The sequence below is a fragment of the Lytechinus variegatus genome, chromosome 4 (genome assembly GCF_018143015.1).
Source record: "Lytechinus variegatus isolate NC3 chromosome 4, Lvar_3.0, whole genome shotgun sequence".
NCBI classification, from domain to species: domain Eukaryota; kingdom Metazoa; phylum Echinodermata; class Echinoidea; order Temnopleuroida; family Toxopneustidae; genus Lytechinus; species Lytechinus variegatus.
Genome location: NC_054743.1, coordinates 40,214,101 through 40,240,747, shown reverse-complemented (window position 1 = coordinate 40,240,747; position 26,647 = coordinate 40,214,101). Strand labels below are relative to the sequence as shown.

General features: G+C 41.9%; 1 protein-coding gene across 1 annotated transcript; it reads left to right on the top strand.

Moving 5' to 3' along the window:
- On the top strand, positions 1–26,647 carry LOC121412987 (hyaluronidase-1-like). The gene is made up of 4 exons (XM_041605750.1): positions 1–60; positions 225–320; positions 24,768–25,355; positions 25,818–26,647. Exons 1-4 carry the CDS (start codon positions 1–3, stop codon positions 26,166–26,168), a joined length of 1,095 nt encoding a protein of 364 aa, XP_041461684.1. The 3' UTR covers positions 26,169–26,647.

Genomic DNA, 26,647 nt, shown 5'->3' with positions numbered 1-26,647 from the left:
ATGCGGGAAAACAACCTCGAGCGGCGATCATCCCTCGTCATGCGCCGAAACATCCCGGTGGTAAAGTCATAAATAGCGGCACAATTTTCCGGGCGATTTGGAATCTGCACAACCCTTGCGGAGACCATTTCGGTATAGAATTGCCATTGTCGGATTACGGGATTGAATTTAACAGTAATCACCGAGAGTTTGGAAATGTGATCAATTTGTTCCATAGAAATCAGATAGGACTGTTTCCACGTTACGAATATGATCCTGGGCCTAGCAATGAAACACAACTACCGGTACTACTAGTTCCAGTTAATGGAGGAATACCACAGGTCAGTGTTAACTGTTGTACTGTATGTAGGACCTACTCTCTTTTTAACTTTCAAAGTTATGGAATTAATTAATATTCAATGCTCTGATATTGTTCACCAACATTTGTTTCTCATGAATATGTACAGCAAAAACTACTACATGTAGTTCTATTAGAATTTATTAATTGTCTAACTTGTTACTGGGGGTAGCCAGGCGGCTTCTACATGTAGTTCTAGAGCTAGAGAGTATGGAGAAACAGTGTGCGGGTGGAGCCTGGAGGACTTGTTTTGATCATACCTCTCAGATTTGACTTTAAATTTGTGATTTTCTTATCGGATTGGAGCATCTTCTGTGTTGAATTCCTCCGTTCACCGGAGAACTGCAGGTCATTAGTTGCAGTACAGCATGGTAAAATAACTAGCTAAAATTAGTCACTGTTTGCAGCAGCTTGATCAACAATTTTTTTTTTTCAATTCAATTCGTTTATTTTCAATTCCAATACAGATAAATGCATGTAATTGTAAGCATAACAGATTATAAAAAAAAACAAGGCGCTGTCTTGAGAAATGTAAATCAAAAATAAATTGAAGAGTAACAGGATGAAAGTCAGGAAACTGATACGAAACATTGCCAATGACACCGAGGAGGATAAGTCTGGTTCTTGCAACATGAAAAGCTTGAGAGCACTTTAATGGCATCCTCTGGAAAATGTTTCAGAAGATTATTCCTGAGATGGGTATAGAAGTGGACAGAAGTCCAATACTTTGGACTTAATGCTTGCTAACACTGACACCATAGTTACTGCACTACTGCACTGCAGTATCTTCCACCATTAGGACTTAGTGATCATGTATGCTTATTTGCCCAATTGAATGTAGATAATGACCTGAAAATGTTGGAAACAAAAGAAACTTGTATGATATTTCAGAAAGGAGACTATGAATCTATGAAACTTATTCTTGAATCTATCAATTGGGAGGATGAACTTGAATTACTTGATTGTGATCGAGCATGGAATTTGCTGCGAGAAAAAATGGAAGTTCTTGTCAAAAAGTATGTTCCAATGAGACAATGTAGAAAAGACAAAAGACGGAACATCTATATTACTAAACCAATCCAGAAACTTTCTGAGAAAAAAGCATGAACCTGGAAACACTATACCAAAAGTGATAAATAGAAATGAAGACGAGAGACAAGCAGACTTAAATTCTTATAAAAAGGCAAGGAATGAGCTAAGAAAGGCAAGAACAGCCGTAACTTTGAAGATGACCTAGTGGAAAGTATCAACTTTAATCCTAAAGCTTTTTGGAGGTACACAAATAGCAATATTAAAGGTAGAAGTCAGATAGGAAGTCTTAGAAGAGATGAAAGATCTCTAGTAGAAACTGTTAAGGAAGAGGCAGATGTCCTCAACAAATATTTTTGTGATGTATTTTCTGTTGAAGACTTACAAAACTTTCCAGATGTGACTGGAGTAGATGCTGATAACCTTGTATGGAAAAGTTAGGATTTGAATCATCAGATGTGACAAAAATTATCAAAACCTTGAATGTTAATAAATCAGCTGGCCCAGATGGGATCCATCCTAAAGTGCTGAAGGAGTTGGGTGAAGCTATTGCAGAACCACTATCAATCATATTCAACAAGTCAAATGCATGAAGGTAAAATTCCAGCCGACTGGAAAAAGGGAAATGTACAGTAATTCCTCTTCCCAAGAAAGGAAATAGAACACAGATTTCTAACTACATGTAGACCAGTGAGTCTTACATTTTACATCGATAGCAGGAAATCTAATGGAAAAGATTGTGAGGAATGCTGTAGTGGATCATTTGCAAAATAATCAATTTTTGTATTATAACCAACATGGATTCATCCCAGGATGGTCATGTTCCACACAGCCTTTGTGTGCTTGAAGAATGGATACAAATGCTTGATGAAGGGAAGCCAATCGATGTTTTGTACTTAGATTTTCGCAAAGCATTTGACAGTGTTCCCCACAAAAGGCTTCTACGTAAATTATCTTATTCTTATCTGGATGCGAGAATTTCTGACAGGAAAAGTTTAGCGTGTACATGTGAATAGGGAACTATCTCCATGGTCTCCAGTATCAAGCGGAATACCGCAAGGGAGCATTCTCGGACCTGTTCTCTTCCTAGTCTTTATCAATGACCTATCATCTGCTGTCAACAAGAGTAATGTTGCTTTATTTGCTGACGACACCAAACTTTACAATATAGTGAGTGACCTATCAGAGATCAAAGATCTGCAAGAGGACCTGGACAGACTACAATTATGGTCAGAGAAATGGCAGTTACCGTTCAATAGCAGTAAATGTAAAGTTCTACACATCGGAAGGAATAATCCAGAAGCAAAGTTTTATATGCTGGAACAAGAAGTGAAGTCAGTTGCTGCTGAAAAGGATCTTGGGGTAACAGTCAACAATTGAAATTTTATCAGCATGTGTCTCTAGCTGTTAATAAGGCATATCATCTGCTCGGAATTATAAAGAGAACTTTCACTCAAGTAAACAAATCTACCTTGCTAATTCTCTTCAAGACATTAATTAGGCCACATCTGGAATGGGAGCGTCATCTGGAACTCTAGATTTACAGAACATGCCAAGAAGGTTTAGAGAGTACAGAGGCGAGCAACAAAACTAGTGAAGGATTTGAGAAACTTACCATATGAAAGGAGACTCAGGGAACTTAACATGTACTCACTGTCTCAAGGAGGAGAGGAGATATACATGTACATGTATGATAATGGTCCACCAGATTATGCATGGCTTGGACTTGCCTATGTATAAATGCGAGCGAAGTGAGCAAAAATTTTGACATTTTTATTGCAAAAATCCAATTTTGTGATAAATTTTGACATAATGTTAAAAAGATATAAATGATCATGACTTCTCTCTTTCCTTTTCTCTCTATTTTTCGTGTGCCACGGTGTACAGGATTATTGTGCCCATCAGGGCGAAGCTCTACAGTATGTATCAAAAAAAGTTTACAGTTTACACTTTGAAAAAGCCCTGGGAATTAAACAAATACATGTATACAACATGCAGGGTGAGTTACATGTATTATTTCACATAGTAATCTTTGGTTTGGGTCTCATCTATCCAATGAAAGTAAAAGTTTTGACAGATTGATACACTTTAGTGAGCACTGTCCATTTTTGTAAAGCTCGCAGAAATCTGTTTACACAGAAATGCTCGTTTGTAAATGTACGCTGTGTCAAGGGGAAAGGGCGAAATAAAACTTACCCTGCGAAACATTTCTGATACATTTCCCTTGCACTTTTAGTCAATTAAAATAAAACGAATACATTCAAGCATTTTCTAACAATTTTGCCACCCAAATTGAAATTTCAACACTTGGTATTAAACACAAACTTTACCCTTTTTGTGCCAGCTGGATCTGAGGACATAACTGAATCTGAACAATAGTTTATACCAGACATCTCTAGCATTTTTTCACTAAGTTTTTATCATTTAAACTTGTGGGTTTACATTTCAGTTTTCATTTAATACTTGTTTCTCCACACTTTTCCCAAGCTTGACAATGATTAACAAAATGAAAATCAAGCCTATTAAGCCATTTTTGTCTCACCTGCGAAGCAGAGTGAGACTATAGGCGCCGCTTTTCCGACGGCGGCGGCGGCGGCGTCAACATCAAATCTTAACCTGAGGTTAAGTTTTTGAAATGACGTCATAACTTAGAAAGTATATGGACCTAGTTAATAAAACTTGGCCATAAGGTTAATCAAGTATTACTGAACATCCTATTAGAGTTTCATGTCACATGACCAAGGTCAAAGGTCATTTAGGGTCAATGAACTTAGACCATGTTGGAGGGATCAACATCGAAATCTTAACCTGAGGTTAAGTTTTTGAAATGTCATCATAACTTAGAAAATATATGGACCTAGTTCTTGAAACTTGGACATAAGGTTAATCAAGCATCACTGAACATTCTGCACGAGTTTCACGTCCCATGACCAAGGTCAAAGGTCATTTAGGGTCAATGAACTTTGGTCGAATTGCGGATATCTGTTGAATTCCCATCATAACTTTGAAAGTTTATGGATCTGACTCATGAAACTTGGACATAATAGTAATCAAGCATCACTGAACATTTTGTGCAAGTTTCAGGTCTCATGATTGAGGTCAAAGGTCATTTAGGGTCAATGAACTTTGGCCGAATTGGGGGTATCTGTTGAATTACCATCATAACTTTGAAAGTTTATTGGTCTAGTTCATTAAACTTGGATATTATAGTAATCAAGTATCTCTGAACATCCTGTGCGCATTTCAGGTCACATGACCAAGGTCAAAGGTCAATGAACTTTGGCCGAACTGGGTGTATCTGTTGAATTACCATCATAACTTTGAAAGTTTATGGATCTGATTCATGAAACTTGTACATAAGAGTAATCAAGTATCACTGAACATCCTGTGCGAGTTTCAGGTCACATGATCAAGGTCACAGGTCATGTAAGGTCAATGAACTTTGGCCATGTTGGGTTTTTTTATTGAATAACCATCATATCTCTGTAAGTTTATTGGTCTAGTTCATAAAAAGTGGACATAATAACCATGTATCACTGAACATCTTGTGCGAGTTAGAGTAGTATTCAAAGTCAGCACTGCTGCTATATTGAACCGCGTGGTGCAGGTGAGACAGCCAGAGGCATTCCACTTGTATGTAAATCACATCCCAGTGTAAAGTAAATATCGTCACAATAGCTTCGGTGTATGGGGTAGTGGGGTGGGGCGCAATGCACTCCTTAAAGTGGTTTGGGCAAGGAAACAAGTTTAAAAAGGTAAAAGATATCTTCAAATCAATTTTACTAGCTAAATTCCATGTGTTCAATCCATGATTAAGGTCTACATGTATGTGCTTTAATTCGCATTCTATTTCAAAGTTCTGCGCAAATCATTTTTCACTAACTTCAAAAGTAAGTGATGCTCACTCAAACAGAAGTATATTTCGACAGTTATAGCGTCATTTGCTTAAATGGATCTGTACCAATGTTAAAATGTGGAAAAATCTTCAGGATATTAAAAATGTATAATTTTACAGGATTTTTTCTTAGTGTAAACATTGTTTTGATACCCACTCTATGCTTGAGGGGGCCCAGTATGGCGCTTGTGGCAAGAAGTTGCTTACTATAAGTCCTGAGCGAGCGAGATAAAAAATGCAATCTTTTCATGAGAATCTAAAAACATGAAGATAGATTTTGGCGTGATATTAATAAAAATATAATACACTTTTCCTTTGCTTTTTGTCTCACCCACCGGAGGTGAAGGCGAGACTTAGAGATCCAAATGTCCGTCCGTCGTCTGTCATCCGTTACAAATCTAATGACACATAACTCCACAACCGTACGTCACTTTTCACCCAAACTTGGATGGTAGATGGACTTGGGGGACGTGCATAATATGCTGCAGTCGGAGGTCAAATGGTAAGGTCAAAGGTCAATGTTAAAGTTTACATGCAAGACTCTCTTATGACACCTAACTCCGCAACCATACATGTAAGTTGCTTTTCAACCAAACTTGGATGGTAGATTGACTTGGGGACCTGCATATTATGCTGCAGTCGGAGGTCACATGATAAGGTCTGTCATTATTAGGTCAACGTTAAAGTTTACATGCAAGACCCTCTTATATGTTTGCCACCTAACTCCACAACCTTAAGTCACGTCTCAACCAAACTTGGATGGTATGTACTTACATTGTATAGGCAACTTGCTTGTTTTTCTGGAGTGAAAGGTCACATGGTAAGGTCAAAGGTCATTTTCAGGTCAACGTTAACGTTTACATGCAAGACTCTCTTATGACACCTAACTCTGCTACCATACATGTAAGTCACTTTTCAACCAAACTTGGATGGTAGATGGACTTGGGGATCTGCATATTATGCTGCAGTCGGAGGTCACATGATAAGGTCAAATGTCATTATTACGTCAAAGTTAAAGTTTACATGCAAGACCCTCTTATATGTATGCCACCTAACTCCGCAACCTTAAGTCACTTTTCAACCAAACTTGGATGGTATGTACTTATAGGCAACTAGCTTGTTTTTCTGGAGTGAAAGGTCACATGGTAAGGTCAAAGGTCATTTTCAGGTCGACATTAACATTTACATGCAAGACTCTCTTATGACACCTAACTCTACTACCATACATGTAAGTCACTTTTCAACCAAACTTGGATGGTAGATGGACTTGGAGACCTGCATATTATGCTGCAGTCGGAGGTCACATGATAAGGTCAAAGGTCATTTTCAGGTCAATGTTATAGTTTACATGCAAGACTCTCTTATGAAATCTAACTCCTCAACCGTAAGTCACTTTTCAACTGGACTTAGATGGTATGTACTTAAAGGCAACTTGCATGTTTTTCTGCAGTGAAAGGTCAGGTCACACGGTAAGGTCAAAGGTCATTTTCAGGTCAACGTTAACGTTTACATGCAAGACTCTTATGACACTTAACTCCGCTACCGTAAGTCACTTTTCAACCAAACTTGGATGGTAGATTGACTGCATGTTATGCTGCAGTCGGAGGTCAAATTGTAAGGTCAAAGGTCAATTTCAGGTCAATGTTAAAGTTTACATGCAAGACTTTCTTATGACACCTAACTCCGCAACCGTACATGTAAGTTGCTTTTCAACCAAACTTGGATGGTAGATTGACTTGGGGACCTGCATATTATGCTGCAGTCGGAGGTCACATGATAAGGTCTGTCATTATTAGGTCAACGTTAAAGTTTACATGCAAGACCCTCTTATATGTATGCCACCTAACTCTGCAACCTTAAGTCACTTTTCAACCAAACTTGGATGGTATGTACTTATAGGCAACTTGCTTGTTTTTCTGGAGTGAAAGGTCACATGGTAAGGTCAAAGGTCATTTTCAGGTCAACGTTAACGTTTACATGCAAGACTCTCTTATGAAATCTAACTCCTCAACCGTAAGTCACTTTTCAACTGGACTTAGATGGTATGTACCTATAGGCAACTTGCATGTTTTTCTGCAGTGAAAGGTCAGGTCACACGGTAAGGTCAAAGGTCATTTTCAGGTCAACGTTAACGTTTACATGCAAGACTCTTATGACACTTAACTCCGCTACCGTAAGTCACTTTTCAACCAAACTTGGATGGTAGATTGACTGCATGTTATGCTGCAGTCGGAGGTCAAATTGTAAGGTCAAAGCTCAATTTCAGGTCAATGTTAAAGTTTACATGCAAGACTTTCTTATGACACCTAACTCCGCAACCGTACATGTAAGTTGCTTTTCAACCAAACTTGGATGGTAGATTGACTTGGGGACCTGCATATTATGCTGCAGTCGGAGGTCACATGATAAGGTCTGTCATTATTAGGTCAACGTTAAAGTTTACATGCAAGACCCTCTTATATGTATGCCACCTAACTCCGCAACCTTAAGTCACGTTTCAACCAAACTTGGATGGTATGTACTTAGGCAACTTGCTTGTTTTTCTGGAGTGAAAGGTCACATGGTAAGGTCAAAGGTCATTTTCAGGTCAACGTTAACGTTTACATGCAAGACTCTCATGACACCTAACTCCGCTACCGTAAGTCACTTTTCAACCAAACTTGGATGGTAGATGACTTGGGGTACCTGCATCTTGGGCTGCAGTCGGAGGTCACATGGTAAGATCAAAGGTCATTTTCAAGTCAGTGTTAAATTTTACATGCAAAACTTTCGTATGACACCTGACTCCGCAACCGGAAGTTACTTTCCAACAAAATTTGGATGGTAGACGAACTTGGGGGACGTGCATCATGTGCTGCAGTCGGAGGTCACATGGTAAGATCAAAGGTCATCATATTAAGTGTAACATGAAATTCAATTATGACAATCGTTATTCCATCCCAGTTATTTCACAATGAAGTTTTGATACAATTTTGTGTGCCCTCGCAAATCATGATATTTCTGATTATTCTCATAAGTGGGCGAAAAACAAAATTGCTTTTGCCTTGTTTGTTCAGTATAACAAGCCAAACAATTTGATGTGTCACTCGACAGAATCGGGGTAATTTAAAAAATTGACACCATTCTGACCACTAACATGGTCAAGATGACCATTCTAATCTACTTCGCCAATTTGTCGAAGTAGATTGCATATGCTGCCTGACTAATATGTACAAAGATAACCTATATTATTATTTTGATATAAAGTCTAAATCTTCAATGAAATTATTTTTGTTTTACATGTGCATTACAGAGGTCAAAATTTTTGCTCGCTCAGTTCGCTAGTTCTCACCTAATACATTTTGCCCTGTGTGCCTTATCTGCTGCCTATGCATTGTTGGCGCATTGTTCCATGTATCGAAAGCTTGAAATGCCTTGGCCTTGAGGTTTTCAGGCCTTGGTCTTGGCTTCGGTCTTGGGTATTGAAGCCTTGGCTTTGGGTATTAAAGTCTTGGCCTTGGCCGTTTATGCCTTGACTACACCACTGGTCTCGCCTTCACCTCCAGTGGGCGAGACAAAAAGCATATACAGTATGTGAGATAGTGTATTGAAATTGCTTAAAAAAATACCCAACATTTGATGGAATTCTTTGTGTGTTGTATTTTTTCAACAATCACATACATATTTTCTTTCAGAGCCATTTGGCACATATTTTTTTATTGAAGGCCTACAGGTATACATGTACATGTACACAATCATGTATACACGTACACTTGTGGTTATTTTTTGGGATATTACATACGTATATTCAAACTCATTTTGAGATCATTACCACAACTGGCATCTCTCTTTACACTGTAAGCCTCAAATACCGGATAAGTGATAACCACCAATACAAGAAGACAGGTGAAATGTTGTTGGCCTATTGAAATCTAAATGTTTTCTTTTTAATACTGATGTATGTATCTTTTAATTGTGGACATCCTAATCCATATTGTAAGAGTTTAATTTTGCCTTATTTGATATAATTGTTTATTTCACACTTAGCTTTCCATACTTCTCTTCACTACTATTTCTATACCTTTGTCACACACCTGTTTCTCTCATTCCTTAGTTTCTTCATCACATCATTCCATTGCCATTCCAACTCCATACAGCTTCACATGTTTCTATTGTCATTTTCTCATTTACATTCAGAACATTCTTCTTCATTCATACCATCCTATCTCATCCTCATTGGTTCACCTTTCAGCCTTGGTTCTTCCACTTTTCTGGGTTCTTCCATTCTCTGTTTCTCTATTGGTTGAATTTATCATGTGACTTTATTTTTGAATATATTTGAATGTATAATTTGTGAAGGCAATGCCTAGTGAGGTCTGCATTGCAGACCAATAAATCAGAACCCTACTACACTACATTTGGTCAACATCTTTATTTTTGGGTTGGCTTGCTTATGACTGCGAGGAAGACCTGTTAGAACCCCCGGCCACACTACAAACTGGTAGCAGCGGTGTCTCCCTAACTTCAGGCAGAGTTTGCAGCCAGTGATAGCCCTACCAAGCTAATTTCACCCTGCTTCAACTGACATGTTAGCTCTTCCTCCTTCAGTAAAGCTATTTGCCTCCAATCCTGATTTGTACTCAACCAAATCTCACCCTACTTCATGTGCAAAGACTTCAATATACTCATCGTGGGTTTTAGTACTTCAAGCATTTTGCATCCTGCTTCAAGTCTTGATTTCTCCCTTCATCTTGAATTTTAGATGAGTAAATTTGTCTACATATTTGAGTAAGTCTACCACTATTCTTTCAGATATCTTATATATTTGATGTCATCCTTCATCATTTATTCTCCAGTTATTTATTAGTATGCATCTTTGATATGAGATTAGTAAGCTCCCTCCTTCATTAAGATGCCTTTATGCTGTTTATGAAAGTTGATCACCCTTCTTCATTTACATAAATTTGTACAGCATTGTTCTGGTAGTCTTAATTCATCATGGCAATGTTTCGCCTCGAATTGCCAGAGACTTTCACTGGAGAAGGTCAAGATTTTCACCAATGGGTGAAAAGATTTGAAGTTGCAGTTGACTCAGTAGGCAGTAGTAATGCTCAGAAACATAGCTTACTTCCTTCCAGACTTTCAGGTTCAGCATTTACTGTCTGGGAAAATATTCCTGATTCTGATAAGAAAGACTTTGAAAAAGTAAAGACAATTCTTTCAGAAATATTTGGCAGAACAACATACCTAACAAACTTTCGTTCTTGTGTTACTGCACGTACTAGACAGCCCCTAGAACCTATTGAAGTATTTGCAGCAGCTATTTCAACTTTAGTTGGTGAAGCTTTTCCCAAGTACGATGAGGAAGCTCAAGATGGAGAGAAGTTTCGTCGCTTCATGGCAGGCTTAGACTTACAGCTGAGGAGAAAGCTATACGAACACGGTGTCGAATCTTTCAAGCAAGCCGTTAATACTGCAGTTCGCATAGAACAAGCAACACTTTTGGGTCAGCCTGATAGTACTCAGATTCAAGTGGCTGCTACATCCAAGTCTGAGAACTCAAACGATGCACTCATGCAGCGTATCGCCTCCCTAGAGGAAAAGATTGAAACACTCACAATGTCAGGTCGCTCAAGATCTCCTTCCTCCTTCGAGAAAAGACCACATGACAGAAATTATCGTCGGTCACCATACTCAAGTCCAAATAGGTACTCGAGTCCAAATAGGTACTCACGTGTTGATGATAGATCATACCATCGTCGGTCAGCATACTCAAGTCCGACTAGATACTCCCGTCGTGATGATAGGCAATATCGTCATCGTTCACCCTCATCTAGTCCGACAAGACAAGGGTACTACCACGATAAGCATACTTACCAGCAAGAGAGATCACGTCACAGATCATATCCTCATTCTTATCGTGATTCCTCCCTTCATCGATCAGACTCACCTAGAAGGAATTTCTCGTCGCCTTCACCTAGTCCGACAAGATACTTGTCGCACTCACAGTCATCCTCCTTCAGACCAGATATGCCGAGAAGACGTTCCCCTACTCCGCCCAGAAGGCAACGGAATGTTCGCTTCAACGACCAAGCTGATAGAACTTACCAGGGAAACTACCATTAGTTGGTGATACGGGCCACTCATCAACTCCCACAACTACGGCCCAAGTAAACAAAGAAAATGGATCTGAGTGTTCACCACAACAACCACCCTTCATCCCTGTAATCCTTGACAACACTTATGTCTTTGCGTACTTAGACTGCGGATCATACACCTCCCTAGTCAGCAGTGATTTCTATGACTCAATACCAAAGTCTCAGAGAAGCCCTCTAGTGAAATCCACTATTGCAGCAACGTCTGTTACCAAACAACTTCTAGACATCATCGGTACCATTGACACCATCCTACATCTTGGTAATACTACACGACGTCATACGTTCATGGTTGCCAGAGGAATAAGCCACCCTGTCATCTTAGGTTGGGATTTCTTTTGGAGAAACGACACAGTACTCTCCACTACTACGTTCACCATGCCAGGTGTAACGATACCTCTAGTCGACAAGCACCGTTACCAAGCCCCTTTCAAGTGTAATGTTACACTGGTAGGACAAGTCTCTATACCAGCAATGAGTGAGATACATGTCCAAGGCAGACTAGAACCTCAACAACCAGACCTTATCCCGCAAGGATATGATGGTATCTTTGAGCCAACATTACAAGAATATCATCCTGTAGCTGGTGCCAGATCAGTGAACACAGCCCAAGATGGTCTCATCCTTGTTAGACTGGTCAATACATCTCAAGAAAAGGTTGATCTTACAGGTAACACCACCCTTGGTCATTTCCATTCACTGACCAGTGATCCAGAAGAATACAAGATCTTCGATAAGGTGATTGCAGCTACCCAAGAGGCAAAACCAATCTTACCAGTAGATGACATGCTTTCCAAATCAGACCTCACCAAGGAACAGTATGACAAGACCAAGCAAGTTCTAAATTCCTATGCTGATGTGTTTAATTTACTTCAATAACTCCATACATCTACTTGATTTGCTAGTTCAGCCCTCTGGACTGCCATACCCGAAAAGAACTCCCAAGAATTTAAAAAGCGCGAGCGCGCCCTCTCCCGTTCAGGCTTACTACCCATGATCACCGCGCAATTAGCGTCCATCTTCCTCTTTTGCTTTCGGCAAGCCACCTGTCAAGACGTGCTCAGATATGTCTCCTAAGAGCTCAAATCTTTTTTGAGCTTTGGTATATTATTTTCGCTTATCTGTTGTGCTTTCTCCCTTTTAAATTCATTCTTTCCATCTGTGGGTAAGATTGTGTTCAGAATTTACACCTGGCGTGACTTTTTAGACGTGTTTTTTGGTGACACTTAAATTGTTTTTCTAACGTTTGAGTTCTCGTCGCGCCGCACCGCTAGCGCGTTCGCGAGGCACCGGGCTTGGCCTGCCTACGTGGCAGCAAGCCTTCACCACCTGTCATGGTTATTGTTCTTCACGTTCAAAGCGTGGTGGCTTTTGGTGCCGTTTTTTAATTAAATTCTAGACAGCCTCTACACTTTGTTGTCGAGGGTGTTATTGTTATTTCTTTTTGCAGGTTGGGATCTTCAACTCTGTTCCTTCCTTGCTTTCTGGAATTGATTTATTAAGATTTTCGATTGATTATTGATTGATTAATTCTTCAATTCTCTTTTCCTTCTGTTCTGAATAAATTTCTTGATTGATATTTTATTCACAGGCGGATCTTAAAGCTCAATTCCTTTTTCCTTCTGTTCTGAATAATTTTCTTGATTGATATTTTATTCACAGGCGGATCTTAAAGCTCAGGCGCAGCTTAAAGCTCAATTCCTTTTCCTTTCTGTTCTGAATAAAACTCTTGATTAATATTTTATTCACAGACGCTTCGGGGATTGTTTAATTCGGCTTACGCAATTATACCTTGATTGATTGGTTATTCAATCCCCCCCCCAAAAAAAAAAAAAAAATTTTTTTGACCTTTCCCGGAATTGTTTTCTTCGTTCAATTCCCTCTTCCCTCCTAGTCTTATATTTTTTTACTTCGACAGGCGGGCTGTACGATTTCCCTTTGAGGATTTACTGTGTCGTTCTTCCTCTTGGAATCGTTACTAGAGACGTTCCTCCTTCCTCCTGTTCTGAATTTCTTTACCTTTCCACAGGAGGTTACTTTTTTCCTCTTGGAAATTATCGTAAAATTTCTCTTATCTGGAATTATTTGTCTCTCAATCCCTTTTCTTCCTGCTCTGAAATGCTTGTTTTTGTGTTTCTTCGCAGGTGGAAACTTCGTTCTCTTCTGAACTTGCATTCATTTTTGAATTTTTGTTTCGAATTTTTCCTTCGGGCAAAAAAAAAAAAAAAGAGAATATAGTAGGGGAACCTTGTAGGAGTTTTCAAAGTCTCCGACCTCCTTTTTATTTTCTTACAGGCAGATACCTAAACTATTCTTAGGTTCTTCTTCCTCCCTACCCCTCCCCTCTTGTTTTGTTCTGTTTACTCAAACAAACTCCTTATAGGAGGAGGGAAAGACCACTCCGGTCTCCACTTTTAATCTAAGCGAGATCTTTGTAATAAAAAAAAAAAAAAAAAAAAAATTCTTGTTTTTCCTTTTTCAGGGTAGAGAGAGGTACCTTTGAATGGGACTAACACAGCCCCAGAGGACCTGGTGCCCTCCACGGGGACCGTCCCGATTGCAAGTTTACAGAAGTCGGCCGCCTCCAGGCGAGTAGGAGGGACGCCGCGGTGAGCGCCCGGCGGCGGTGAGTATGAGGGTGCGTCGATCAGCATTCCGAATTTGCGGTTGGATGCTAAGAGAAGGAAGGCCGAGACTGTGGTGCCACGGTCTCGGACAAAGGAAAAAGTGGTAGCCAAGGCTTCCAAGCCTAAACTAGGTCCTGCCGCCGCAGCACCCATAGGGCTATGCGACCCACCGGCTACCGGGTCACCAGAAGTCCGGAGGGAGAGTGCGGTTCTCTCCCCCCGGCACAGGTCAGGATCTCTGCCGTATAAGTCGTCCTCCGTTGACAGCATCGGGAGAGATCGCCCAGCCCCTGACCGCGAGAGGCGTCACACAGACTGTAACCACAATCTGATCGTGACCACAATCTGACCCCGTCAGATTCGGGTGAAGTTTCGTTGTTGGCGGCCGCCCTGCCAGGGGCGGCAAATCGTAAGAGATCACCCGTGCCTCTTGTGCCTTCTTCTGCTCCGGCCACGCCGGCGGAGCCCGCAAAATAAGAAGAAGAAGAAGAGGTCGAAGGAGAGGTCGGCCAGCCCTGTTGCCATGGGCGTTCCTCCTTCAGACCCTCTTATCGATGGCCAGATGTTACAGTCATACATGTTATGCTGCTATATTCTGCTACCGCGAGAGGCGTCACACATCAGGCTGTGACCACAATCTGACCCCGTCAGATTCGGGTGAAGTTTCGTTGTCGGCGGCCGCCCTGCCAGGGGCGGCAAATCGTAAGAAATCACCCGTGCCTCTCATGCCTTCTTCTGCCCCGGCCACGCCGGCGGAGCCCGCAGAAAGAGAAGAAGAAGAAGAGGTCGAAGGAGAGGTTGGCCAGCCCTGCTGCCATGGGCGTTCCTCCTTCAGACCCTTGTGTCGGTGGTCAGATGTTACAGCTATTCATGCTGCTACATTCTGCTACCGCGAGAGGCGTCACACATCAGACTGTGACCACAATCTGACCCCGTCAGATTCGGGTGAAGTTTCGTTGTTGACGGCCGCCCTGCCAGGGGCGGCAAATCGTAAGAAATCACCCGTGCCTCTTGTGCCTTCTTCTGCCCCGGCCACGCCGGCGGAGGCCGCGAAGAAGAAGAGGTCGAAGGTGAGGTCGGCCAGCCCTGTTGCCATGGGCGTCCCTCCTTCAGACCCTTGTGTCGGTGGTCAGATGTCACAGCTATTCATGCTGCTACATTCTGCTTTCGAGTAGTGCGGGTTCCCCCACCCTCGACGTCTACTCACTCCGCTGATGCCCCTGAGCATCAAGCGAGACAAGTGGGCAATAACCACCAGACACCCGGGAAATCCTCGAGCGATTCTGTTAAATCGCCAGCCAGTGCACCGACTAACCGGGTGCCTCAAGATCGCGTGTGCTTTCCAGCATTTTCGTCGATCTCAGAGCACGTGTCCCAGCCGACACGCGGGGCCACCCCGGCGCTTACTGGACAACCCCCCGGTTCAGTCCATAGAGCGAGACTCCCTTTACGAGGAGTCTCTCGAAGGCGGACAGTGCGAGGACAACCCCTATCCCGCGGTCGACTTTTCAGTAAGCGCTCAGGCGCTGCTTGACAAGTATCTACCTCACATCTACCCTCCGAGCGGGGGTATTGATGAAGCAAGGGAGTCCATTTTTTCTCGCCCCGCCTCTTCAGGCGCTCCGAGCTCAAGCGGCCGAATTGGGGGTCTCGGAGAGTGACGGGGTCGCTCTAGACGAGGCGGCTCCTACGACGAGGAAGCCGCCAGCTCCGAGGGTGTAAACCCACCCCCGCTCTGCTGCTGCCCGGAAGCGCCAGGCTCCGGCGCCGCCGTCTCGAAATTTTCAAGCCTCTCGAGGCTAGCGAGAAGGCAGAGGCAGGGGGGGGGGCGATTATTATGCAGGTATTCCCGAATTCGCCCTCTACGTCAAGCTCACATACGGCGACGACTCCTTCAGCGGTAACTCTCTCCATTCTTCCCCCTAAGCGGGCCCGTAGATTGGAGGTATGAATCTCTTACATACTGCATGCTGCACTTCTTTGAGAGGGCAACCTATCACGTCCGCGGACCGTCCGCCCAGGCGACGGGACCGTCGCTTTTCTGGCCTGAACCTCACTTTCTATTCGAAAGTAAGGGTGCCCTGTCTTACTTAGCTCCTACCCTTGCAACGCCAGAGTCAGGGCTAGTACAGACACCCGGTCTCCAGCGATCGCCGCTGAAGAGAGGGCGACTCTGATATGAGCACCATCACCGCTCAGCGGTATGTCTCACTATCTCATAGCTCTCCGAGCTTATGAGTATGTATATCGGATCTGAATGTCACGGCGATTAAAAGTTCTCCTGTGCTTAATAATCGCTATGCCTTCACCACCCGGTGCATTATGGTTATGTTAACCTATTTGTCTCGTATTCGGGCGGCTCCCTGCCCGAGCTGCCATCACCGGTCGTCCCCCCGGACGCCGCCGGCAGCACCCGCACCGAATACGTGGAAGGAATCAGCTTTTCATATGCTAGATATCCCTCCTGTTGACATTCACAGCTGTTCCCCGAGTCTTTCCCGGTTGGGTAAACATCATCTCGGAGGAAAGTAACCGCCGTACATCTCATGAGATTGTTGGCTATGTACGTGCGTTCAAACTTGTTTAAAGCCCCAGGATTCTCTGTCGGCATTCTATGCCTACTTTCTGGGCACACCCACCGTACCGGGTCGGCGAGTTCACACCAAACTGTACACCGCCAGACCATCGGTCGAGCTCTGTCTATCTTATAGACTGCCCTCTATGTGGGTCAATCTTGCGGGGGTCTCCGCCGTTCCCTCCTTGTGCGGAGTGGTCTACGGTGGATGTCTTTACCGTGCCGTTTGTCGAATCGGCTTCTTTCTTAGAAATTTTTTCACGGCACACTCGAGTCGCCCCGCATGCTGCTTTCATCCTCCTTCCATGCAAGGCATGTGGCCAGGGTCACCGCACGACCGAGGATGATGTAACAGTGGATGGATGTATGCTTATGCCTTCCTAACCACGATCACTACGACCCGCCTTCTCTCGGGCCGACTGTGGATGAGCCTCTCCATGTAAGTGATTTACTTCACTGGAGTTCTTCTTTTAGAAATTTAGATTCTCATCCCCCGCTGCTTAGGGCGTCATTTTTGCTGCCCCCTGCAGCTTTTTGGAGCTCCTTATCTTACCGATATCGGACTGTTCCACGCTTCCACCGGCGCCGGCGGTGCTTGCTCTTACGATCACCTGAGAAACAGGCCTTGTGACTGTTTTCATAAACAACTGGTTCTCACCGCAGACTGATGGAAATTTTGTGATTACTTCCTCAAGTCTCCTTCGCTTGTTTCTTCAAGCGAGGACTTCGACACTCTTAGCCAGTTTCCGTCCCTAACTTGATAGGACAGGGCCGTTGCTACCTCATTCGATTCCGTTGGGAATGTAACGGTTGAGGTATCATATCTGGCGATGTCTGTTCGTTTAGAGCATCCCTTGATGGTCGTTTACACGTAATATCGTGACAGATTTTTTTTTTCGCCAGCTCCCTCTGGCGTACGCTTGCTGCTGCTAGGGATTCCCCCGCCCAGCGGACAGCCATCGCAGCCTAGCCTCACGGGCTCTCTCGGCGATGGTGGCTTGAGCCAAGCCACCTCTTCCACCGCGGGCACTGCACCCTCAGATGGGTGCTTCATTCAATATGGGAGAAAGGGGATCCTGAGTTCTCTCTCGATCACTCGGTCTAACACACTTTTGTCGTGATGTGTACCGCGCTGTTTCCCTGACACGCCCGGTTGAGCTGTTTTGACCAGACTGCTCTATTCTACATAGGCAACATGTCCGCGGCATTCCTTATTAACAGGATGGCACTCAGTCGCTTTCTCGACCCTTGTCTGCCTTACGAGTGGTTTTCTTCCTAAAATCCCTACTCTCCGTCGTTCCTGGTCCCCTTCGGACCGCTAGTAACTTTTTACCACAGCTCTCTATCAGAATTCTGCAGATTTCTGCCCTCACGCATTTGAGACAGATATCGAATTCTGGGCGCTTTCTCCCACGCGGAGGCTTCCCCTAAAGAAATTTCCAAGCTTGCGGGAAGCGTGCGACTAGCTTGCGCAAGCTTGCGGCATGCTAGTAACTAGCATGCGGCTAGCTTAATAAGCGTGTGATATGCGTGCAGAGTAATAGTTAAGCGATCTTTTAGCGAGCTAGCATGCACTCGCTTATTAAGCGAGCGCCCTGCTAGTCGCATGCTGGTTACTAGCAAGCGGCACGCTTAAATTTCGGTAGGGGTTCTGAGATATCTCGCCTTCTCAGATTGGTCGATTGATCACTTACTGAGCCTTAAAAGCTTCAGTTTTCCGATCACGATTCTTGTTGAAATTTTCAACAAATTTCGATTCTTACGCTCTAGTCAGCAGGTGATGTTGTTCTCCTGACACTAGGCCGAGGGCCCATGATACTTAGTATTCCTGAGTATACAGGGCATTCCTCTCGAGGACATTTTTGAGGGCCGCCTTTTGGCGCTCAACTAACTCCTTCACTTCTTTCTACTTGAAGGACATTCCGTCCAGCGAGGCGAGATTTGCTGCTTCGGCGCTTAAAGCAGCTGCGGCTTTTTCCCCCTCTCCCTAAATTTCGTTGTTTTTGTTTTGTTAAATTTTCTTAGGCTTACAATTGAAAACATGCCTCCCAACGGTTTGAGTCCGTGCTGGTCTAGCAAATCAAGTAGATGTATGGAGTTATTGAAGTAAATTATGAAAATACTTACCTGATTTTCTTATTTACGAGATAACTCATACATCTACTTGATACCCTCCCACCGACCCTCCGCCTTGCGTAGCAACATGTTTCAACGTATGGGCTTGCGAAAGGTGAGGAAGATGGACGCTAATTGCGCGGTGATCATGGGTAGTAAGCCTGAACGGGAGAGGGCGCGCTCGCGCTTTTTAAATTCTTGGGAGTTCTTTTCGGGTATGGCAGTCCAGAGGGCTGAACTAGCAAATCAAGTAGATGTATGAGTTATCTCGTAAATAAGAAAATCAGGTAAGTATTTTCATAGCTCATCTCAAGATGATATAGGACAGGCTGATGTCTACCACAAGATAACCACAACGACTGACACACCCATCCGTCAAAGAGCTTATCGCACATCACCTACCATGCGATGTGAAATCCAGAGACAGGTAGATGATCTTCTTGAACGTGGAATTATAGAAGAAAGCCACAGCCCTTGGTCGAGTCCTATAGTGATGGTAAAGAAAAAGGACAACACCTACAGATTCTGTGTCGATTACAGAGCTCTCAATGCCGTCACCATCAGAGACTCTCACCCAATACCTCGTCAAGATGATTCTGTTGATGCCCTTTCTTCGTCATCCTACTTCAGTGTCATGGATCTTTCAAGTGGGTATTGGCAGATTAGACTTGACCCAGAAAGTAAAGAGAAGACAGCCTTCACCACCGGTACTGGCTTTTATCATTTTAATGTTATGCCATTCGGCTTAGTAAATGCACCAATGACATTTCAGCGTCTTATGGAATCTGTCTTACATGGTTTGCATTGGTCGACTTGTCTCATATACCTCGACGACTGTATTGTGATGGGTTGAAGCTTTGAAGAACATCTCCAAAACCTCCAAGAAGTCCTCCAGCGCTTCAAAGACGCCGGATTGAAGTTGAAACCTACCAAATGCCAATTTCTACAGAAGAAAGTCACCTATCTAGGCTATGTAATTGGTACACAAGGAGTGCTTCCAGATCCAAACAACACAGCCAAGGTTGCAGCATGGCCAAGACCCAAGAATCCTTCACAGATTAGATCTTTCTTAGGCCTTGCTTCATTCTATCGTCGATTTATTCCAGGCTTTGCCCAAGTTTCCACACCTCTTACCAATCTGACGCACAAAGGAATGCAATTCGTCTGGAATGCCGACTGTGAAAACGCCTTCATCAAACTGAAGATGGCACTTACCAATCCACCCATACTAGCATTTCCTAACTTCAACAAGACTTTCAACATAGCCACAGATGCTTCTTGTGATGCTGTTGGAGCTATTCTCTCCCAAGTCCAAGATGGAAGAGAACACGTCATAGCCTACTACAGCCACAAACTATCAGAAAGTCAGAAGAAATGGTCTACGTACGATCGAGAATTGTGGGCCATTGTCTCAGCTGTACGACACTTCCGCCACTATCTTAGAGGCCAGCCTTTCTCAGTATACACAGATCATCAACCACTTCTAGGATACATGAAAGTACCAATCCAAGATGATGCAACTGGTAGACGTGCACGCTGGATAGTAGAATTGGATGCCTATTCCTTCAAGATCATACATCGCAAGGGACGCTCCAATCAGAATGCTGACGCACTCTCTCGACGTCCACACAACCACTCAAGAGATAACCAAACCAATCTCCTACATCAAGACCAAACCAGTTGTAATGTAGTTCACACAAGGTCTACTACAAAGTCTCACACTACCCAGGGATCGACTGAACACAAGTCCCAAAGTACTAACCAGACGCAACCAGAAAATTTCATTCTAGCCAATCAGCAATCTGAGTTGCAAGAACGCCAAGAACTAGATCAAAATATCAACCAGGTCAAGGAGTATGTCAAGTTGGGATATCGACCATCTGTCAGAGAAATACGTCGCTTCAATCCCCGTATGAGACGACTACTCTGGGAATACCCTCGTCTGACAATTAAGGGAAACATCCTCTATCGTATGAAATATGATAGACTTGGCACAACGATACTTCAACCAGTCATACCTCAAAAACTCATTCCTAAAGTACTCGAAGAACTACATGGACATCCTTCATCAGGCCATTTTGGAATTCAGCGCACACTTCGAGCAGAAGCCACTTGTTACTGGCCATTCATGAGACGAGATATTACCAACCATTGTTCTACTTGTATGGCATGTGAGTCGTTCAGGTCACCAAATCCAAAACACCAAGCCCCATTACGAAGTATAACGACTGATCACCCTTTTCAGATGATCTTCGCCGACATCGCCGAGCTCCCTATTTCTCGTGGTGGATATCGCTGTATACTAGTCATCATCGACCACTTCACAAAATATGTCAACATCTACCCTATGAGGAACCAAACTGCCGAGACGGTCGCTAAGCACATCTTTGAAGACTACGTCACAGAGCACGGTGTGCCAGAAACTTTGCACACCGACCAAGGTCGACAGTTTGAGTCGAGGCTCGTACAACAACTTTGCGAAAAACTTGGAATTCGTAAATCCAGATCTTCGCCTTACCATCCTCAAGGTGCTGGAATGGTCGAACGAGCAAATCGTGTAATCAAAGAACAATTAGCACGATATGTCGCTGACAAACGTGGAGATTGGGATTCTCACCTCCCTCAACTACAACTTGCATACAACTCAAGTGTCCACTCCACAACAGGACTTAGTCCCTACTTCCTTCTTCATGGAAGAGAAGCTCGAGTTCCAGTGAACATAACATGTCCAGTTCCAGCCCAGCAACATACTACCTCACCAGAACAGTATGTTATAGCTCTCCAACAACGTCGTAAGAAAGCATTTCTTTATGCCAAGCAAAAGTCTGAACTAGCCCAAAAGCAGCAGAAAATAGGTTACGACATGAAGACTCGTACCATCAAGTACTCTGTTGGAGACTTAGTTTGGCTTCATGACCCAGCAAATGCCAGACACAAGTTACAACCAAACTGGACTGGACCATTTTCCATTATGTCTTCCTCAGAAGATGGTCTGAACTATCGTATTGAAGATATCCACAATCATAGAATACAGAAGGTAGTGCATCATAACAGACTGAAACTCTTCCGATCAAAGCTACCTCAACAATCCAAGTCTAGGAAAGAAGGTGGAACTCATCCAACCATCCCTCCTTCACCCCTAAACCTTCCTTCAAACTCACAACCTCCTTCAAGTTCTCAATCTGATCCTCAAACTTCCTTCATCGAATGGTCAACTACCAAACCACAACTGACGACAGATACTGACCAACCATCATGGTCAGGGCAGTCTGTCTCTACACGTGATGCCCAACGTCCTCCTTCATCTGACCAACCTTCATGGTCAGGGCAATCTCGCTCCACACCAGATGTACAACGTCCTCCTTCATCTGACCAACCTTCATGGTCAGGGCAGTCTCGTTCCACACCTGATGTCGAACATCCTCCTTCATCTGACCAACCTTCATGGTCAGAATTGTCATCACCAGATGTTCACCTCCAGTCTACATCTGACCAATTATCTAGGTCAGAGCACATCCAGCCGAGGCGAGATGTTCGTAGAACTGACCGGAGTCAGTCAGATGACCAACTACTTCCAAACCCCTCTGATGAGCACGGACCACATCTTCCTAACCAAACCCCAGGTCCATCTGATGTCAGACACCATGATGCCCCTAAAACTCAACCCCATGGACGTCCACCAGATGAGAACGTCACAACAACGCGTTATGGACGAAGAGTCAAAATACCAACAAGATTTGGCGACTTTGAAAAATGATTATGTGAATTTATTGAATTGATTGATTTCAGCTTTAATTCAAGAGAACTGTGACATTTACAACTTAAACCATTCAAATAAATAGCAGCAATTAAAGTAAATTTAGCGACATCATCGAAGTTTGCATCTGTGAATTTTATCACTTTGATTTGTCAAACTGAGACATTTGAACTTTATTGAAGAAACAGCGAAATCATCCAAAATTTATTGATTCCCAGGCTTCAATCTTCGAACTTGAACATTTTAAAACTATTTTGAAGAAATATCAAGCATCAAAATATTCAAGAGACTGAACTTATTTCAAAACATAATCATCAACAGTCGACGTCGCGATGATAGAAAGAAGATGAAAAGAAGTGAAATGTTGACAAGAATCAACAAATATACTCTATTTCTAGAACATTTAAAATTGATATAATTTTAATAGAAAATAATCACTAAATGAGCAAATATCTCGACCGAACTGTAAGAACATTTGAAGAAAATGAATATTCGGAACGTTGAATATTTTTAAAACATTTTGATCAAGCAATCGTTTGAATTTTGTGCTATTTTTTTTAATGTTATATTATGTGACATTTGAATTAATTGCATGTGCATCATGTATTTTCATAAATGCATCAATATTTTTGTACTATTACAAAACTATTTTATGCTCTTTTTACACAACGGGCTAATTTTTGTTTTCCTTGCACAGTGCGGAAATTAGATATTTTGCTTGTATACATTGTACCAAGTCATCTGTTACACATACAAAAACATTGGACGATTTTGATATACAAAGCTTTAAAAAAAAAGATTGTCTTTTTTTTTCACTTTCATACTAGGTTATCACAGATTGTACTAGTCTACTAGATGCAGTTCTATACCTTTAGAAGTTAGTGTTTTTATGGAACCAAGTTATTCAAATTATAATTTTGCGAACAATAACAAAACAGTTCAAAAATTTAATAAAAACTTATATTTTCTTTCCTTTCGAAATTTTCCAAATAAAAGATCATGTGATGTATAGTTTATTTAACAGAAAAGAAAAGTTCATTATTATGTATGTTTTCTTTTCATATTCAAGCACATTCAAACATATTTCAGAAGTTTATTTCAAAGAAAAAAAGAGTCAATTTAGTGATCCGAGCATTTCATTTTGCATCCGCAAAAGAAAATATTGGTATAAAAGAATACTTTGATGTTATTCAGTTCTAGTTATTGTACAGATTACTGTATATTGTGCTTTATACATGTAGATAACGGGCAAAAAAAAGTTATATTTCTTGCTTTGTATTGAAAAGTGACTAAACAACTTTGCCATGTATATAAATTTATGCTAAAAAAAATGCATTTATTATTGAAATGAAAGAAATGAAAGAAATACACATGTTCTTGTATATCTATTGCAACTGACAGAAGAACAGCATTCATTGATCTTATATTTTGTTCAAATAAACAAGTGAAACGTTTTCATTTGTAAAAGAAGAAAAAAAATGATAAATGTTCTTTCTGGATAATTTCATTTTGGCAAATTTCAAATTATCAAAATCAGAAAACTTTTTGTTTTACTGACAGTTGCAAAAGTTGCAGATAATGCTTAAAAAAATATATATATATATATTTATGGATTTCCTTCATCAAAAAAGTACTCATCCTCATTTTGTGAATCCAAAAGTTTTCGGAAAACTACTTTTGACAAATTAAAAAAAAAATCTATCAATTTGAAACTTATAAAAATGAGGACATTTTTAGCGAAGAAGGAAATTTATGTAAGAGTTTAATTTTGCCTTATTTGATATAATTGTTTATTTCACACTTAGCTTTCCATACTTCTCTTCACTACTATTTCTATACCTTTGTCACACACCTGTTTCTCTCATTCCTTAGTTTCTTCATCACATCATTCCATTGCCATTCCAACTCCATACAGCTTCACATGTTTCTATTGTCATTTTCTCATTTACATTCAGAACATTCTTCTTCATTCATACCATCCTATCTCATCCTCATTGGTTCACCTTTCAGCCTTGGTTCTTCCACTTTTCTGGATTCTTCCATTCTCTGTTTCTCTATTGGTTGAATTTATCATGTGACTTTATTTTTGAATATATTTGAATGTATAATTTGTGAAGGCAATGCCTAGTGAGGTCTGCATTGCAGACCAATAAATCAGAACCCTACTACACTACATTTGGTCAACATCTTTATTTTTGGGTTGGCTTGCTTATGACTGCGAGGAAGACCTGTTAGAACCCCCGGCCACACTACAATATGATATGTATGTCTCTTTAAATATTCTTTCTAACTTCCCAGCTAGCAAACATAACCCAACATCTCGAGAAGGCTGCAGAGGACATTATGAGTACCATTCCAGATCCAAAGTATAATGGTGTCGCCGTCATTGACTGGGAAGCTTGGCGTCCCCAATGGAAAGAGAACTTTGACATGATGCGCATCTATCAGGAAAAGTCGATCGCGCATGTGAAAGAGCTGCATCCTGAATGGGACACTGCCATGGTTGAGTCCGTTGCTATGCTAGAGTGGGAAGAAGGTGCCAAGCTTTTCATGGAAAGCACTCTGGAGTTGGCGAAGACACTGCGACCAAACACCACCTGGGGTTTCTATATATACCCGCTCTGTCTAATCCATGGAGATACAGCCAATATGAGTTGCACAGCTGCATCAATGACGAATAACAACAACATCATGTGGCTTTTCAACGGGAGAACCGCACTTTATCCATCAATTTATCTCAGACCTTTCCATTTCTATCAGAAGTTGTATGTTAGAAGTAAGTTGCAGGAAGCTTTGAGGGTCAGGCAGAGGTCCGATGATCCTCAAGGAGTTATCATGAGCTACACAAGATTCAACTACTCTCACACAGGTCTCTTCTATAGTCTGGTAGGAACAGTTGATTTATTTAAAAAAAAATGAAATTCCAATTTCACAATTATAGTGTTAACATTTAAAGAATCATTAATGTCACTTGCAAGCAGACTAGTGATATTTTCATGAACTCATTTCAATGATTTTAAATGCATATGTATCACTTTATTCATGCAGTAGGATTCAGGTAATAAAAAAAATTATAGAATAATGTCATTGACACAATAATGATGATGATGAATGACAGTTATAATGATAATAGAGAATATAATTTAAAATGGTAATTTTAAGTTAAGTTGTAAACAAGGAAAAGAAGAATGAGAAAAAGAAAAGAATTATCAATACCTGTAGTACTGGTATGTACAATAAAATCAAGTAATATGTTTTGGGATTTAATGTTAACCCCCAAAGTAGCTGATATATGAATTTCATGAGTTGAATTGACAAATCATAATATCACCCACAATTCACTTTCAGGAAGATTTGAACAACACCATCCTGCAGTCGGCCGAGTTTGGCACTAATGGCGTCATACTCTGGGGTAACGCTTCGGATGTCTCGACTGCACAGGAGTGTACACAGCTGCGGAGCTACATCATCAATGCCTTGGGTCCTACGGTGATGATGTCACGGAATGGGGCGGAGTCTTGCAGCAAGAGGATATGCAGTGGAAACGGAAGATGTGTCGGGGACATACTAACATGTAGGAGTGCTGGTAGACCAAGGGACCTGATGAAAGCGGGTGTAGATCAAGATCATGGAGAGAATACCTGCTCTTGTAGGTGTTTCAGGGGTTGGAAAGGTTATACTTGCAGTGTACGTATGTAAAAACTATTTGACGTGATAGGCAGGTATTTATTTCCTTCAGGCTTTAGCAAGTAATTCACTGACACTGTGTTGCACTAAAATAAACCTGGTAGGTCTTCCATAAAGCTGTCCCTAAATTACGAGCATCTTCACAAAACGACCGGTGATCCATTCTGAGTTGCTAAATTATAATCAGTGAAAATGTGGTGGATATCGTTTACCACAAAAAGGCACTTGTATAGTTGCTCTGACTTATTATGAACAGCTTTATGAAATACCCACGTGGTGTTGAGATTGGATTCAACTCCCTTAACCCTATATAGCCCGGGCAATTTTGAAATTGCATAGCCAGGGGGGGGGAAGGGCCTATTAGGCCCCCCCCCCTCAGATCTTGGCCGTTTATTGACCGATTGCGACCAAATTTGGTGTGTGGGTGTGTCATTATGTATTTTACAAGAATGCGTTGTCAAATTTGTGATATTATCTTTTTTTTTATTTAT

Bases quoted from the DNA above. Each gene is read 5' to 3' on its own strand.
- LOC121412987 (XM_041605750.1), top strand. From the start codon at position 1: ATGCGGGAAAACAACCTCGAGCGGCGATCATCCCTCGTCATGCGCCGA. The intron at 61-224 runs GTAAAGTCATAA...CATAGAAATCAG, and splicing joins TGCGCCGAAACATCCCGGTG to ATAGGACTGTTTCCACGTTA. The intron at 321-24,767 runs GTCAGTGTTAAC...CTAACTTCCCAG, and splicing joins TTAATGGAGGAATACCACAG to CTAGCAAACATAACCCAACA.